Source organism: Cyprinus carpio, chromosome B7 (assembly GCF_018340385.1).
Source record: "Cyprinus carpio isolate SPL01 chromosome B7, ASM1834038v1, whole genome shotgun sequence".
In the NCBI taxonomy this organism is placed as follows: domain Eukaryota; kingdom Metazoa; phylum Chordata; class Actinopteri; order Cypriniformes; family Cyprinidae; genus Cyprinus; species Cyprinus carpio.
Window position 1 is genome coordinate 14,372,431 of NC_056603.1, and position 19,096 is coordinate 14,391,526.

Genomic DNA, 19,096 nt, shown 5'->3' on the forward strand with positions numbered 1-19,096 from the left:
CTTAAACCATCTCTTTTAGAGAACTACAGACCGGTTTACCTTCTTCCTTTCATTGGAAAAAGACTTGAACAAGCTGTGTTCAACCAAGTCTCTGCCTTTCTCACACAGAACAACCTCCTCGATTGCAACCAGTCTGGCTTCAGAAGAGGACATTCAACTGAGACTGCCTTGCACTCAGTTGTTGAAGCCCTAAGACTGGCAAGAGCAAATTCCAAATCTTCAATACTTAGCTTGCTGGATCTGTCCGCTGCTTTTGACATGGTTAACCACCAGGGGCTCATTCTTCGTACGTCACTAACTCAGTTAGATGGATTTGATTGTTGATGATTTGGCATGATCTTGGATTGGTTGGTTCTTCGAAGCTCATCCCGGAGTTGTTGTCATAGCAACAGGTCCTCGGGAGCAGGTTTATTTCATGTAAACAGGATTAGATTGCATATTTTTAAGCAGAATTGAATCTGTCCATTACCACCGCTACTTAATTACAAGAGTAATAATTTAAATTAATAATAATTAAAAAATTAATTTAAAGATAATATAATAATGTTGTGTAGTATTTAATACTATAGACACAGCCAGTTTTACTCACTGAAAGATTTATTTGTCATAAAATAATTACTACAGTGAGGTTACATAATTGTATGTCTTTCACACATGCTATACAAATAATGTAGAATCGTGCATTAATTTGAGTGGTGACAGCTATCATGGGTGTGTCTTGATGGAGCGCAGGAGATGCAGATAACATAATCTTGACCCTTAAAGGTGCTGTATGTAAGATTTTGACTCTACTAAAGCATAAAAATACCATAATATGTTTGCAGATATTTAAGAAACATGCTAAGTTAACATACATGCTTATCTGCTAAAGTCAGTAATTCTCCTTTGAAAATGTGCATTCCGGGCCGGAATGTCGGCCTTTGTTTTGGTTTGTGAAACCCGCCCACTGCCAGTATACCCAATTGTATTTCGGCACCCGGGTTGCCATTTGGCAGAAAACACAGCGTATTTAATTTCATTCATCATCAATCTGGCAACCTGCATGTGCATCAAGTCTGAGAAGGAGGGGCCTGGTTAAAAACCCTCTCCAGCATTTTGAATTTGGACTGTAATAACTAGTTCAACCACTAGGTGTCAATCCTACATACAGCACCTTTAAGAAACTTTAATTAAAGCTGTCACATAACAAATCTGTTCAAATATATAATTAAATTAATTGCTAATTACTACATTGAAATAAAACTGTACAAATATTAGACATCGTGAATATAAATAATTAGAAATCATGTAAAAAATTAAAATAAAAACAATGCATATTTCATTTATGAAATAAATCCTGATTAGCGTAATGATATCATCTTGGATGTGACATTTCATCTCGGATGTAATAAGCGACGTACGAAGAACGGGCCCCTGATCCTCCTGTCAACCCTATTGGCAAAGGGCATCTCGGGAACTGCACTCCAGTGGTTTGAGTCTTACCTCTCAGATAGGTCCTTCAAGGTATCTTGAAGAGGCAAGGTGTCCAAGTCGCAGCATCCAACTACTGGGGTGCCTCAGGGCTCCGTTCTTGGACCAAATCTCTTCTCTGTCTACATGGCATCACTAGGTTCTGTCATTCAGAAATATGGCTTTTCATACCACTGCTATGCTGATGACACTCAACTCATCTCAGCTTGTCTAACAGACATTTCTTGCTGGATGAAAGACCATCACCTTCAACTCAACCTTGCCAAGACAGAACTGCTTGTGGTTCCATCAAACCAATCGTTTCATCACAATTTCACCATCCAGCTAATCACATCAACCATAACTCCTTCAAAAACAGCCAGAAACCTTGGATTTATGATTGATGATCAGCTGACTTTCTCAGACCACATTGAGTTTGCACTGGCTACCAATAGCTGCTTAAAATTCAAGGCATTAATGTTTGCCTACAAAACCACCACTGGCTCAGTACCTTTTAGCTAAATTCATTACTTCAGACTTATGTGCCCTCTAGAAGCTTGCATTCTGCAAGTGAAGGTCACTTTATTATGCCATCCCAAAGAGGTACAAAATCACTTTCACAGACTTTTAAATTAAATGTTCCCTCTTGGTGGAATGACCTGCCAAACTCAATCCGAGCAGCTGAGTCTATAGCAATCTTCAAGAATCGGCTTAAAACACATCTTTTCCATCTTTATTTTGCTCTCTAACTCTAGCACTCTCTATTCTAATTCTATTCTTTAAAAAAAAAAAATTTTAGACTTGCACTCTATTCATTTACTAACTGCTTGTTTTCTTGAAAAAATAACACTAGCTTCTCTAATATTTTTATTTTTATCTAATTTCTTTTTATTTAATATACAATTAACAAAGGAAAAAGGCATCTAACACTAGCTTGCTATTTTCTTTTTCTATCTGTTTTCTTTTTATTATATAATAAAAAAAGCATTGCTACAGTATGTGTACTGCGTTAAGCTGAGACTCTTTTGTTGATTTTGATTGTTTCCATTATCCTCATTTGTAAGTCGCTTTGAATAAAAGCGTCTGCTAAATGACAAGATGTAATATATAGCTTCCAAGGTCACCTGTGACAGATGCTTTCCTGTTGAAGCTCTGTACTACTCTGTCCTGGTTTTGTGTAGGTGTAAAAACATCTAGGGTCATAAATCTTAAGATTGTGTTCAATGAGTGCAATGAGAAGAATAGATATTCATTTTTCAGCCCATTAACTTGTGAAAGCTTACAAGACTGGTCAAATTACTGAGCTATGTCTTGCCATATACATTGCCATATACATTTTCAAATTATGGGATTACATATGTGATGTCTAGATTGGGAATCCAAGCTATGATTCTCAGAGTACAACCCATTCAATGATTCCTGTAGGGTGTGCATCTAGCAGCAATATATGTAGTATAAACCGCATTTATAAGTTTAGATATCCAAAAGTAAATTATGGTTCGTTTGAGTTGAAAAAACAGCACTGTCATGACAAAGTAAAAAGTAAAAAGCACTAATGCTGATGTTTTGGTATCAGCCACTAGAGGTCTATCTTGAGCCTTCCAGTCTGTTTCCATCAGTTTCCACACATCTATGCAGTGTGCTGCTTCAGTCCTGAGTGCTTTATCTCGCTGGAGTGCTCGAGAGGCGTCTAAAGTGCACGTGCTGTTTTTTGTGAGCTGAGCCATACAGAGCTAAGTCTTATTTTAAACACTTTTGTTAAAAAATATATGAGAGTGCTGATATTTAATTGATGGCCTTCCCAGACTGCGCAAGGTCTTGTAGCACAGCTAGTCAGTAAGTGACAGAGCAACTATCACAACGGTCTCAAAACAAAAATCATGAAACGATAACACCTCAGCAGTTTGAAAACATCATCTATTTAATAGGTGGATTCACGACTAACACACTTGTTCTAAGAACTTTCCCGCTATGAATTTGTTTATTAAATGTTTTTTAAATAATTAAGGTTCTATTCTATTTAAAACTTTTTGCTAATTTTATGAGAACGTTGCTTTTGGATCTTATCTGAACATTCTGAAAGAATTGGTAGCTAATATTGAAATAATTTTAGTTGAATATCCAACTAAAATGTTTATGAATAAAAACATTACATGAAAAATGTATGAATAACGTTTTTGTTTGCTACCATTTTGAAAACATTACTGAAGATCAGATCATTCTGAACGAAGGTTGAATTAATGTTAGTGGAATACCAGAACATTAGCCAAAGTTCCCTGTTAGCTGGGTTGATAAACTGCAGGATGGTTTCCATGGTTTGCCTTCTCCTCTCAAAAAATGTAATAAACTGCATGTGATCCCAACAGGACAAGCATAAATATTTTGTGGAAGATATTCAGGGTGAAACTGAGCAACTGAAGCCAAGAAAACTGTCTGCATTACCACAATCCTGTTCCTGTTCTATCCTGTATCAGAGATTAATGAAGCACAAAGAACATTCCTACCATGAAAATGAAAAAGATAAGCTCTAAACACTTCTTTGTGCTACGGCGCTCGCTTTGGCTTGAAGATGCGCGCCTTTTCTTGCAGGCCTGCAAAGATAAGTTAGCCGCGTTTGGATTTATCTAAATGGAAAACGAGATCACAGTGTGCCTGAGAAGATGGCACATCCGAACAATGATAATAGGTGCCCGTTATTACCATTATGTGCTTCCAAAACAGTGACAGCCATAATTAAATTAGGGGCATTAAACGTATCTTGCAAAATATAACCTGAAAATATGGAAATGTTCCTTTATTTAAAGAAAAAGCTAGACAGATCCTTTAAAGTAGAAAAACAGTATAGTTTAGAAGGTAAATGTATTATCTGATCTTTATTTCAATAATTCTTTTAGCAGTGTTGGCAAAACAGAACAGTCTACAGTCTTGCTAGGAACAAAAAAGGAGATATGGGAGAGATTGGAAAGATAGAGAGAAAGAGGGGAATGGAGAGAGAGCAGGCTGCATAGGCTACAGAAAGTAACAAACTGAATTGAAGATTTGGTACAAGCAGGAGAATAAGACCATATATCCATTATTATACCACAATGTCATATTTTGACATATAAAAGACAAGCAAGAGATGCACACATCAAGAAGCCATATCTTTGGGAAAGGCATGCCACGGAGAGATGAGTATGTTGTGGATGCTGATTAACTTTGACAGGATAAGAGGTGGAACAGAGCCACCACATGCACCTGCTTTGGCTAGATTGGGGTGGGTGAAGGAAGTGAGAGTTAAGAACTCGGAGTTCACACTGACGGATCCTTGCATAACACAATCTCCAGCTCTGTGCGGAACAGCTTTCCTCCGTCAGATAACGCCATGATGCTCTTCTTTGAGCTAGACAGGTTTTGAGGGTCAACAACCTAAAGAAGGACACACATAGAAGTGTTATATGTATTCAGACTACCGATATTTATTACTGAAATGCAGAATTAGTGCAGGATTATGTATATATCATTTTAAATGTATTATTCCAAATTTACGTTTTTGAAAGATGTCTCTTATGCAGAATTTTTAGCAGCCATTATTCCAGTCTTCAGTGTCACATGATCCTTTAGAAATCTTTCTAAAATGCTGATTTGGTGCTCAAGAAACATTTCTAATTGAATGTTGAAAGCAGTTGTACTGCTTAATATTTTTGAGAAAACTATTTGATGTATAGAAAGTTGATGAAAAGAACAGCATTTATTTGAAATAAAATCATCTTAAGTTTTCATTTTTTTCCCAAAAGAATCTTACCAAATCCAAATATAATTTTTAAGTATCTATATTCATCATAATTTTATATTTAAAACAATTTCATACCATTATTTGTGTAATTGTAGCTTCTGTGACATTTTTTTTCAACTGTGCAGCATTAAATTATATATAAAAATATATATATGTAGCTTTTGTGCCACAATTTCAATTAAAAGACAGAATGCTTAATTCCCAACTAACATCAAGTTACCATTTTATGTTTTTGGTAGAGGTCTCTCAGCAGTGCATCCAGTTCATGTTCATCAATGTAACCATTTCCATCCTGTTGAGGGGGAAAAAGAAGCAGTTTTACATACATCCTAAATCATAAACCTATTAAAAAAACATTTTCTAAGAGTCTACTTAACATCTGACATAACACTTTGGAAAAATAAATGCAGATGAAATCTGACAAGAAAAGGACGTCTCCATAATGTACACATGGTATCTGAGTGGATACCATGATAGTGAATTTCTGGTTGTCTATCATATAGCAGTGCTAAAGTGTTGTTTTTTTGTGTATATGGTCATGTGTGGATAACTAATCCACAACACAAAACAAATGAACAAACTTAAGAAATATACCCATTATCTGACCTTATCATAATAGGTGAAGATTGCTTCAAATTCTTCAGCAGATAGTTTGAAATTCTGATGATGAAAAAGAAAGAGACATTAGTTTTTGCTCAAGGTTTGTGTGTGTATGTGCATGTGTGTGCAAAACACAGTGTCTATCGAGGGTTATAGTAAAATATTAATTTGACTTCAGATTTTATTTTGAGCGTTTAAATATTCATAACTGGAAAATAATCCTTCTAATCCTTTGGATTACAACAGAACAGTGCAACAATATATAGCATCATTGCTACTGTAAAAATAAATAAATAAATAAAAACATGCATACCATTTGTAAACATGCCACTTTAATATAATAATGTGATGCATTCACGCCAAATATTGCACATAAAAGTAATTTAGAAAATGGCTTTGTGTAATACAGAATTCCAGTAATGACAGTAATAACATTCAATTCATATCTCAAAAGCATTGCTTTTTATTCTAAGTATTATATCGGTTTACAATTTTTTGTGAGCATTTGCTTATTATAATTTAATATTTAGATAACATTTTTATAATTGCATACTTAACAAATATAGCAAAACATATTTTAGTAAAATGTCTGGCTATAGAATAATATACTTTTATGAAAATATTAAATCTTTTTCATGACCGAAATGGCAAAGGACATTTTGGTCACCATATTTTGACCCTGATGATGCTACGAGACTAAACAGAACATAAACCAGTTCTTCTAGTCTTAACCTATTTTCTATTGTTTTGATGAGGAAAAAAGAGAGAGAGAGAGCACCCAGTGAATGTGGGGAGACTGGGTCAAATCAGTACATCTCCAGGTTCAAGAATAATCTATGGAGATTATCGTAACTATAGTAGGATTGAAGTAATCCCTATCAACCCATGCTCTGAGGCAGAAATCAGTTACAATCTGCCGTCAAGTTCAGACACAGACAAAACCTGTAAAAACACATACAGTACAAACACACACATAAATATACCTATGTACCTGAATAAACATTCTGTTTTCTACATGATTTTAGCACAAAACATGCATCTGATCTGCTGCTCTAAAAACAGAAACTATTGCCATATTGCAAATCGAATCTATTTTTCTTCAGCTCTGATTTTAAGCTACTGCGATTCTACTGTAACTGAAAAACAATTGCCAGCTTCCAGTATATCACAGTTTTCAAAACTTAAACTGAATGGAACTGAATGACACACTATTGGTTTCTGCTTTATAGCTGAATTCAATTTGTTCATAATTCATGAATTTCGCAGCATCGACTCTATTATTGAACTGAACTGAATCAACATTGAATTGACTCAAGCTGAATAAAGACAAGAGTTGCTTACAGCTGAACTGCAATTGTTTCATAATGAATTACCTTTTTACAGTTATTGAACTAAACTGAACCAACCAATTTGCCTCATTTTAGAAGTGTGCATCATTGACTCTGATACTTTCCTGTTTAATACTGTGAAGCTGCTTTCAAATTATCTCTTTTGTATAAAGCACAAAAAAAAAATAAAGGTGAACACTGTTTTACACAGTATTATTCTAAAGCACATTCTTTCTATATACACCATGTCTTTTGTGCTGCAGTGATCTACAGTGAGTGTACTAGCATTTGTTCCTCACTGGTCAATTTGCAATATTAGCATTTGCCGTCTTGTTTTTCATTACCTCTATACTTAAATTTGCATAACTAATCAAACAAACAAACAAAAAAAAACTTTGCATTCCCTGGGAGTGACATACATAATTAGTTCATACATTCCCTGGATAAAACCCATGATCTTATTCTCGCTCTCTTCTGTTCTGAGCTGCAGGAATGCTTTACTTGTATACTTGTTTAATTGAATCTAACACTGCTTGATCTTACCTGAAACTTGAGCAGAAAGTTCTCCTCCACAGGAAGCAGTCTGAAGACACAAAATATAACATCTTATAAAATATTGTATTAATACACATTCACTTCAACTCACTCAGAGGCCTTCTCACCTAGCCATCTCCGACAGTCCCAGTTTCCCATCACCATTCAGGTCAAACATTTTAAGCTGCAGAAAAAAGCACAAATTAAAGAGTGGCTGTGTTTGTGTGTGAATTGTGTGTGTCTACTTACTATGGTCTGTGTATATTCATTCAGTTTCTTGTCGTCGTAATGTCTGTTTGCTTTCTTCAGCAGATCTGAGAGAAAGCCCTGGGGAAAAGAAAAGGTTTTATTTAGTAATGGATCTATAATAGCTATAGGAAGTTCTGTGTGACCTATCGAGTTATACCTTCAGTTCATTGGCTTCAATGTATCCGCTACGGTCAGTATCATATTTTCTCCATGCCTGAAAAATGATACAATACCATTAAGACACCTCCACAATTCCCACACGTATATATGTATAGATCCTCTGCCCTGCTAAGGTGAAACGGACAGGGTTTCAATTAAAATTGTTGATTAAACCAGTGAATTTGGTATTTGGAATTACACTGGGATTACTGGCGAGCTGATCTAAAGTGAAGAAAAGCCTGCCGTGATTTACTAGGATGTGTGTTATTTTGTGCATTATTTTATTGCATGTGTGTGTGTTGTCTTCTTTAATGCTAGTAAAACGCCTTCATCATGTCCACATTTCTGAACAGTCTCTCCTCTTCCACAACTCAGATGTTCAAAAGTATGAACATGTTTTGTATTATTTACAAAATCACCATGTTGAACAAATGTACCTCCATTAACCCAGTTACTCACACATATACACACTGTGTTCCTTTATGTATTGCAGGCCATTCATAATGGATAACCTACTGCAAATAGAGTTTTCCAGCTCTCTCTCTGTCTTTCTTTCACTCAGATACACACAAAGGGACCTCAGCTACTGAAAAATATTTCATTTTTACAATAAGACGTTAATAATTGTTATTAATCATGTCAGGCAAATTACCGATCTGCACAGAGAGTTGACAGTCGATATCAATTCAAATAAGATACGGCAAAAAATTATAATAATTACATACTGCCATAAACTCTGCACTGGATCCCACAAACTGTCTAAAGCATAATAGAAAATTCTCCTCCGTGGGCAGGATCTGGGCCAGCTGAAAAAGATAAAGACAGAAAGAATTATTGTCATCATCAATGTTGTAAAAATACTGTTAAAAAACAAAAAAATTATGTTATATTTTATATACACATACAGTATAAAATAAAATGAATATAATATATTAATAATATAAACATTAAATATACTGAATATGTTTTCTGTTCGTAACCACTACATTTAGACTCATTCTATAATTCCACTGAAAGGGATTTCAGCACCATGGACAGCCGCACAGTGGAGCACAAAGCTCTTATCCAAAACATCCCTTTTTGCTGCACAATCGACCAAGTGCTGCTGTCTGAGTTGATGCCTGTGTATAAATCCTATCTGCCTGGCTTAAGAAGAGAGTGTCTGCAAGGGCTGGACAGGGATGAGAGACCATTTCATGCTCTTGGTTATCTTTTCCGGCCTCAACAGAGGAGCTCATCATTGCTGAACTGCTGAAGGGACACTAAACTGTACCAAAGCAAAAAGTCGGAAAAGCTCTGAAACCATCTGTCTACATCAAGTTCCACCTCTGAGTGCTCTGACACACAAACCTGGGCCTGGAGGATCACCTTCTGTCTATGTAGCAAAAAGTACTTTTTAAGTCTTACAATCGATCTGGTGTTTTGTTCAATGAGTGTATAGGATGTGTATAGTATTACAACATATAGGACAAATATAGTTTCATGATCATGAAATGCTTATTCTATATCTGAAACATTTATAGATCATAAAAAGAGACATTCCAGTTCAACAGAATGCGTAAAAGCATCCATAGCCAACATTAACCCCAGCACTGGATTGACTACAGATTCTTAAGTATAGTCAGATTTCTTAATGTTTTGGGAAAAGTCTCTTATGCTCACCAATGCTGCATCAAAAATACAGTAAAAACTGTAATATTAGGAAATATTATTACAGTTTAAAATAAATATATTTTAAAATGTAATTTATTCATGTGATGGCAAAGCTGAATTTTCAGCATCATTACTCCAGTCTTCAGTGTCACATGACCTTTCAGAAATCGTTTTTATATGCTGATTTAATGCTCAAAACACAGCTGTGCTGAAAAAGATTTTGAAGTGAATAGTAGTGAAATGTAGTGAAAACAGAAATCTTTTGTACCATTATAAATGTCTTCACCTATCTACTACTATCTTTGATTTATTTTGTTTGTGCATTTACTGCTATTCAGTACAATGAATTTGCTTCCTGTAAAAAGCGAACATCTCTATTCTGTTGATTTCTGTTCCTCTGTTAACAGATACTAAAATCAAATGATTGTTGTTCATACCTGTAAGAATGGAAAACCTACTTTTAAAGATAAGATCTATCTTTCTGACTAAGTCCAGCAGAAAACCCTAAAAAGCTGGAAAGCAGAAGATGACAGATATGACAATCCCAACATGGCTAATCTACAGTTCCAGCTTAGATTCACACGCTGCACACAGAAGAAAAGATCATTGACTCGTACAAGCCTTGAAAAAGTGGTCTGAATGAGCTGCTTACATCCTGCCAGCTTTCAAGATAAAGCAGGATGCTTGAGGTTTAGTTCTAGACTGAAAACAGGAAAATTGTCTGAAGTGTGGCTGAAAAACAGTGAATTCTATTTGTGTTCTTACACAATTCTACAGTGTTATTCTATGTACCACAACCACGAGGATTTTCTTCATTGTCATTTACAATTTCTAATACAGTGAGATTTGCACAATGCAGATGATTTGTATATAACCACCGCCCTTCTGCATTAACTGCATGATCTCCAAACGAAGTATGCTTTAATCTGCTGTATGGAAATGCTCCTTTCATCTTTTCAAAACCGTTTCACCTCTACTAAGCCATATAGGACTTATAAAACATGTCAAGGGAAAGAGATGTACCGCCACTAACAACATTCAAAAGACAATATACCAGCCAAAAAAGGTAATAGCTTCATAACCAAAGCAGGCTGATATTAATTGGAGGAAGGAAGGAGTTCATATGTTCATATGGCCTCTATGACAGGGTTTCTTCCAGCATAAATCATTTTATCCATTCATTCGTGCCATCATCATGATAGATGTCCCCACCATCCTCTCCCTCCCTCTTTATTCATCTCTCCCTCCACTCATTCCTCTCACCGCCCCCCACCCTTCATCATTCCATCATCTCCTCAATAGATGCCATCTTCTGCCCTCTCCTTCAACCCCTAATCTCCCCTCATTCTCCTCTTTCTATTTCTTCCTGGTGTTCCCTGAATCTCAAAGAGTGCTTCTGCAGAATGTTCTCTCTCCAGAGCTTCAAACCATTGCTGTGGCTGTAGTCCAGCAGTGAAAAGGGGTGAAATTTACCTCTGACATCTCAATCTTCCCATCACCGTTCTCATCAAATTTTTGCATAAACTCTTTCATCCTGTCTTTGAATGAGGCATTTGAAGGATCCTGAAAACAACCAAACATGTCTGATATGAAAAACAGCACAATTTAAAACTATTTGTTTTCAAATAGCTACTTCAACAGAAGTGTCACTTTATGTATAAAAAACATCTAAAACTAGAAATTGCATTGACATTAGAACATAGCAACCAGATGGTATCTGCTCAGATGGCATGTGCATTAAGCTAGATTAAACTAGACGTCTCGTTCTGTAGTTCTTATGTGACATTCAGATCAGCACTTATGAAGTACAGCTGCAGCTGATGTTTTTAACATAATTAACGAACATGCACAATACTGTATATGACTCACCGCACTTTTCCTTGCTAGCTCGAGCTCACGAATGAAATGTTCCAGTTCCTTCCCTTCAATGCAGCCATTTCCTAGAAAAAAGAAGAACTTAAGTTCATTTATTAAATTATGAGTTTAAACTGAACATCCAAGACACAAAGATGCGGCTCAACTCACATTCTCTGATGCAGCTTGACAGTCAGTCTCCCTATATTAATGAAATGAGGATCTAATACTAGTTTGTTGTTTTAAACTGCTGAAGGACAAAATGCAACGAGCTACAAAGAAACAATGCCTGGTTTATACAGCAAAAAATATGGCATCCTATACACAGCTCTCTTTTTTTAAAATATCTAGTTAATTTTAACCTTTATTAATATTGATAATGGTTGTTAAAGAATAACTAATGCCGATGTTTCAGTGTTTTCAATCTTAGGCTAAAAACTAACCTAAGATCGTTTGGTTGTTTTAGTGGGTCTCCCACCCTTGCCAGGCTCTGTTTGCTGGTTTTATAGAGTTCTGGACATTTTCTTTAGCTGGTCAGGCAGAAAGACCATCTTAAACCAACTAAGACCAGAAAACTAGCTTTGGTTGTCGGTAACAACTTTTGATGGACATATGGCATTCCCAAATATCTAATTTCCAAACTACCCTAAACTGGCCTGAAATGGTTTGCTGGTCTTAGCTGGCCACTTAGCCAAGTCATGCATTCAGGAGGTCAGGTTGGGAGACCAGTTAATCCATCTGAAACCTGGGAGACCAGCTTGACCTAAGGAAGACCAAAGTGGGAGGCAAGCTAAACTATTTGACACCAGCTTAAACCAACTGAGAACAGTAAACCATTTTAGGCTGGTTTACTGCAGTTTTTTTTCTAGCATGACAGGTGTCCAAATTCTGAACCCCGCTGGATTGTTATCCACCTAGTATTGGTAGGTTTAAGGTTAGGTGTGGAGAAGGGGTTAGGCAATCAGATAGCGATTTCAACCAGACGGGTAATAATTTGGCAGGGGGTCGAAAATGGGCACAACACCGGCTCTCAAACCCCCGCCCATAACTTTTAATCTTCATATATAGTCTCTCAAACGCTGACACATAAATCAATTGCAAAGAAAGATTCCATTTCAGGGCGAAATCAATAATGCCAACAATGCCTGTGAGGCAAAAATTTACTGAGCTGAGAAAACGCGTGCCTAACGCTGAAAGAAGTTAACAGGGCGATAGCAGGCAATCATCCCACTGGCGCTTTTTCAATTTCCTTGAATAATTCAAGAATACGCCTGTGTGTAAAACTGCATTGCACATTGCCTGAGGATTCCACTTGCGTTAGCGCCCCGCTAGATCACTGTTGCCAGATCCCGCAAAACAAACAACCAGCTCAAAATGAGTAGAAGCATATTTTTCTGCCAGCAAATGTGTAGCAAGCAAAATATGAAACGGAATTCTGCAAATAAGAAACCTCACCTTTCAAAACAACCCCAAACTACGACTGTCCATAATATTCAAAAAGAGACTTTATGAAAAAACAAGATTATAAAAAGCGAACATGGCAACAGCCTAGCTTCTCACATACTTGCACTCACTTTTACATTTTTTAAGCATGTAAGCTAACTCAATTAAACCAACATAAATTATAACATAATAAAAACATGCATGTATGTGCGATACCGCAAAGAAATATCGTAATATGTCGTAAATGCTTGAGTTTATCACTTAAAACAGACCAGAAATTAAACGAGTAAAATACTACTACTACTACTACTACTACTACTACTACTACTAATAATAATAATAATAATGCCTCTCTTTAAAAGTTTATTTTTTTACAATAAGACAGCAGAAAAAGTATTTCTCTATCACTACACGGAAAGTGTTGGAACACAGTCACTCTTCCATAATCCATAAACATATTTTACTAAATTAGGTTATTGTTTAGATTATTTATTACAGTTAAAAATAAACTTTGCTTTTGTATTTTATTATAAAATATACATAATAGATTTAATGTAAATTAAAGTTAAATTCATTGTAGACATAAATCAAATGCAATACAAAAATCACTTCGGATAAGTAATAGCCTCCGATGTAGGACTAAACTAGGAACGCTTTTCGTCCCGGGACGTTGCACTCACCGTCAGCATCGAATTTATTCCAGATGTCGAGAAACTGGGAAGCAGTGAGTTCCGCCAGGTGCAAAGGAAAGGGCTCTGGTGCTTTATTCGCCATATCTATCGTTTTTCTCTCCCCTCTTGGTTTCAAAGAAACAAGTGTCCTGTCTTTAAAGCACTCCTCTACCCCTGTGCGAGTCACTGCAAGTATCCTGACAGAGAGGGCAGTTTTTAACCCCCTCCGTAATTGCTGAAGTCTGCAATTCATACACTCACCAATAGGCGGCATCATATTGCGCGTTTAAAAGCAGCTTCAGCAGGCGAGTACATTCAGATCCGTACTCTAGGAGCATCACAGCAGGATTATGGAAATTAATTCAAATGTTCACAAATCCTATGCGCTCGTACGCTTCTACGAGGAGAAAATAGCATCAAAGTTTCCTAAAGCATATTGACAGTGAACAACAATGACTGGATACGTTTAGAAAAAGATGTGGAAGGCTTTATATAGAAAATTTCCAGTCAGTTCATGTACATTTGTCTCTGTACATGAAAGAGTACATGAATGTACTCTACTTAAAAATACATTGATCATTAACCACATAGATAGATAAGCTCCTTTATTTCAATAACTTAAGCTCCTATGGTATGCTGAATATGTCTGATAAAACTGGTTTAGCAATAATGTTAGTGTGTTGTGTATGAATCTATAGGGGCTGCGGGATTTTCATTTCCTGTCCACCATCCCCCCTTACTCAACATCTTAACCAATGAACACATCAGTCTATTTATAGGGGAAAAAGGAGAAAATGAGACAGAATTAGTTTGGGAAAGCACTGGGATTACAAGATGACAGGAGAAACTGCGAAGGCAAAATGGACAGGAATACACCATAACAAGCAATAAACAGCAATCTCAGTAAGAGATTGCGCATAAACTAAATGTAATTTCTGTCAATTACCAATCAAACTCACACACTTAATACCCATCACTCCCTCAATACCCATGGCTGAAGTGTCCTTGAGCAAGGCACTGAACCCCCAGTTGCTCCACGGGTGCTGGATAGCTGCCCACTGCTCCGGGTGTGTGTTCACGGTGTGTTCACTTCTCACTGCTGTGTGTGTGCACTTGGATGGGTTAAATGCAGAGCACCAATTCCAATATGGGTTACCATACTTGGCAAATGTCACGACTTTCACTTTTTCACTCTTTTTTTCACACTTACTTGTCTCAGCAGTTTGGACTCAAGGACCGCAGATCCTGGCTGAGTTGGTGAATGGTTTCTGTGCAGCACTTCTTCATGATTACCTTTGAGAAGCTTTGTAATCATGTATGACATTATTATTATTATTAGTGATGAGACACAACCTGCAGAAGCATATGCTGGCGAGCCCCGGCCTTGGAACTGCACTTATGCATTTTATGCCAGAGGGCAAATGAGAGAAGAAGCATTTAAGAGATTAAAAAGGAGGAAGCAAAAAGGTTGGCAGAGATTATGTTAAAGAAAAAATATTAACATGTTCAGAGGAATGAGGCTGGTAAGATTAAAAAAAAAAGTTTTTGAAATGTCTCATGCTCACCAAAGCTGTATTTATTTGATTAAGAATACAGTAAAACAGTTTACAATTTAAAATAATTTTTAATTTAAATAATAAATAAATTTAAAATAGAAATTTCAACAACCATTACTCGTTCAGTTTTCAATTTTACATTTTCCTTCAGAAAATTCATTCTAATGTGCTAATTTTGCGCTCAAAAACTTCTTTTTTTTGCTGAAAACAGTTGTGCTGCTTAATATTTTTGTGGAAACCGTTATATATATTTTCAAGATTCTTTGAAAAAATGTCAAAATTGAAATTATTTAAAATAGAACAATGTTTTCAAAGTTTTTAATGCCACTGTAATGCATCCTTGCTGAACAAAAGTATTAATTTCTTACTGATCCCATATTGACTAATGTTCATAGTTCAACGTTCTCAAAATAGCATATTACACAATGTTCATTCAGTAAATCAAGCCAAAAATAAATATCTAAAATACAATAATAATAACAGATAAATATCTGCATGCAAATGATGACCAGATGCAGTTCCAACAAACAAAAATAAATAAATAATACACAAACAGATTTCAATATCTAGGGTACTATTTCCCATAATCCAACTAAGTGACAGCGATGGCTGTCCTTCTGCCACCACAAAACATGATCTGATGCAATAGATTGGCATGTTTCCAGAGTTAGAGCTCAGCAAAGAGAATCTCCCAAGAATCAGACGTACCATTCCATCTGCCAAATGTACCCACATATGTAGAATGTTGTTCATGTGATGTAAGGGATAATAATGTTTTTAGGCTATACAGTATTTTGGCCAGAACGCATGTGGAACACACATATGTGCTTGATCCTCTCCCAAGTCAAGATTAAGCTGTACCACGTCTGCCATTTTCATGTGATCTGTGATGAGCATGATGTCACCAACATTAAAGCACCTCCTGCTGCATAAGTGACCATCAAAATTGTCACACTCAGCAAACTAAGACATGCACAGGGAAACCACACTCATAATATGCACTCATATATGCATGCATGGGTGTATCAAGTCACATCACTTCAACTAAAAACTATGAAAAATAAAAGGTTCCAAAAAGGCTTCTAGAACCTGATGCTTTTTAGAAAACCATCTATATACAGGTTCTTCAAAGAACCCAGGATGGCCTATTTTTGTTAATGGAAAATATTTACAACCAACATGCTGACCAGTATCCATCTTTAAGACACTTTTATCTTGAAGCCATTGTTTTCAGATAAAATAAAAGTCTTCTATCCATAACATTGCTTTCTCCAGTGAAAAAGTTGTCTGAATGAGGAGTAAAATATGCACAGATCAAGTACCGTTTACAAGCGTAAACAGTCCAAAACAATTCCAAAGAGAGACAGTTTTTTACTTTATAAGACATTAATGGGTAGATTTGAGGCATGTGGATTACTTGTGAATTTATTTGATATTTTTATCAGCTGTTTGATACTCACGTTCTGACGGCACCCATTCACTGCATAGGATCCACTGATGAGTAAATGATGTGATGCTAAATTTCTCCATATCTGTTCCAACAAAGAAACAAACTCATCTACATCTTGAATGACCTGAGGGTGAGTACATTTTCAGCAAATTTATTTATTGGGTGAACCATTTCTTAAGATACAGGAACAAACCATTGAAGAACCTGCTTTTAATTGTATAGTAGATAATACGTTTGATTAATAAAGCAGAAAAGAGAGACAGAAAATGTGAGAGATTAAATGGATAGTCCTAAAAATGAAATTTTTGTCATTATTTTCTCACCCTCATGTTGTTTCAAACTTTTTTCTTTTGCCAAACACAAAAGAAGATAATGTAGGTAACCAAACAGTTGGTAGCCATTGCTTTCTCTGTTTTTGTTGTTTTTTCTCCATACTATGGAAGTCAATGGCCACCAGCAACTATCTGGTTACCAACATTCTTCAAAATATCTTCTTTAGTGTTCAACAGAAGAAAGAAACTCATACAGCTTTTGGAACAGCTTGAGGGTTAGTAAATGATGACAGAATTTTCATTTTTGGGTGAACTATCCCTTTAAAGAGTTCTTAAGCTACAGATTTATTTCTCTGAGTTTAAATAACAAAGCTTAAAAAGGTTCAATTTAGTCAGTCTTCTGCAAGAGTTATGTGTGTTGACTAAACAAAAACTGCCACTCAGAGTATACTCAGGCTGAAGTCCTAATAGTAATGGATGCTTCCTCACACACACACAAAGCAGTGGAACTTTCCAAATTACAGCTGGCCAGTTTTTCTCAGCAACGGGAGCATGCGCGCACACACATTTACAGACATAGTGGTAGAGAGGGTGCATATATTTATACTGTCTGGAATGTCTGCGTATGAAAAGAAATGTATAGAACAGGTATAATGAAAAAGACAAACATGACTGACTTTACCTTTCAACAAAAGCAGCTCTGCAAACATAACCTGTGTCTAATAAGAAATGTTGGATGAATTATTGAAACACTCCACAAAATAAAACACTTTATTTAATGAATCAGTGTCTTGGCATGCATTCTAGCTAACTCAGTGCTGAGACCATAGAGTTATGGAGGTTGCACCTGACAGATTAAAAGAGAGTAACATTAGAAAGAGGCCTTAACAGCAGTGGATTAAATACTGAATTTCAGTGAGAGATATTGAGCACCATCTTGCTGTTCAACTTAGTGATGTAATGTTTATACATCTGTAAATGTGTGCCATTTCACTTTATGCAATATATTCCTCTATTACGGAGTTCTTTTAGGAAAATATACATTCATGGAAACAGCTAAGCCGACAGTCCTCGACAGACATGCTGTAATGAGGCTGAGGGAGAAACATCCAAATCCTCTACTCCAACTGTTAGTCCACATTGATAGTTTATAAACCACTAAAGGCCTGCGTAGCAGGTGGCTGTTGCAATTCTGTTTAGTTTGCAAAATTTACTCCAGTATATGTTTTGTATTCATCAAGCCTTACTACATCAAAATGCTAATGCAGCTCATACATGTTAACAAGGGTGCTTAGAGCTTCAGGCAGTCTCCCATCCTGGTCTGTTTGTCAGTTTTAGCGAAGTCTGGGCATTTTTCCATTTTCCCTTTGGCTAGGCTGAGAGACCAGCACAAACCATCAGTCTAAACCTCTGAAGACCAGCAAATTGTTATTTTGTAATTTGTTAATGTTATTTTTTAACAATATTTTGTAGATTTTTAAAAAAGTGAAAGTGAAGTGACGTGTGGCCAAGTGGTGTCCCATACTCAGAATTTGTGTTCTGCATCTAACCCATCCAAGTGCACACACACAGCAGTAAACACACACCCGGAGCAGTGGGCAGCCAATGCTGCGGCGCCCGGGGAGCAGTTGGTGTTTCGATGCCTTGCTCAGGGGTCTCACCTCAGTTGTGGTATTGAAGGTGGAGAGAACGCTGGTTATTCACTCCCCCATCAACAATTCCTGCTGGACCTGAGACTCGAACCTGCCACCTTCAGATTACAAGTTTTGCAATCATTATGCAAAAAATATTTTGACTGTAGAATTCTACAATTTACCAGTCAGAATCATTCCACGGACAGAAAGGTGTAGAACAGTCTTTGGTTGCAAAATAATTTTTATCATAAATTGTACTGACACAAAATGAATGTTAAGATTCTTTCTAAACTGTGAAGATTCTAAAAAGACTTTTCAAGATTTCATTTTGACCTGCTGTCTTTCACTTTTTGTTTTGTGTGTGTATTGGTGCACTGGTTTAGATGTAAACTGGATGAAACAGCTGAATGTGTACACTGTTGAATGTGAATAGCGTTGGGAGATTAGTGGAAATCCACAGATCAGATGC

At 36.3% G+C, this 19,096-nt stretch overlaps 1 protein-coding gene across 1 annotated transcript; it reads right to left on the bottom strand.

Moving 5' to 3' along the window:
• Positions 1-4,307: 4,307 nt before the first annotated feature.
• calb2b (calbindin 2b) lies at positions 4,308-13,946 on the bottom strand. Its single transcript, XM_042727385.1, has 11 exons — positions 13,725-13,946; positions 11,617-11,687; positions 11,221-11,310; positions 8,820-8,900; positions 8,093-8,149; positions 7,936-8,013; positions 7,815-7,870; positions 7,696-7,735; positions 5,831-5,884; positions 5,445-5,516; positions 4,308-4,857 (listed from the first exon to the last, which is right to left on the bottom strand). Exons 1-11 carry the CDS (start codon positions 13,816-13,818, stop codon positions 4,741-4,743), a joined length of 810 nt encoding a protein of 269 aa, XP_042583319.1. The 5' UTR covers positions 13,819-13,946; the 3' UTR covers positions 4,308-4,740.
• Positions 13,947-19,096: the final 5,150 nt, after the last annotated feature.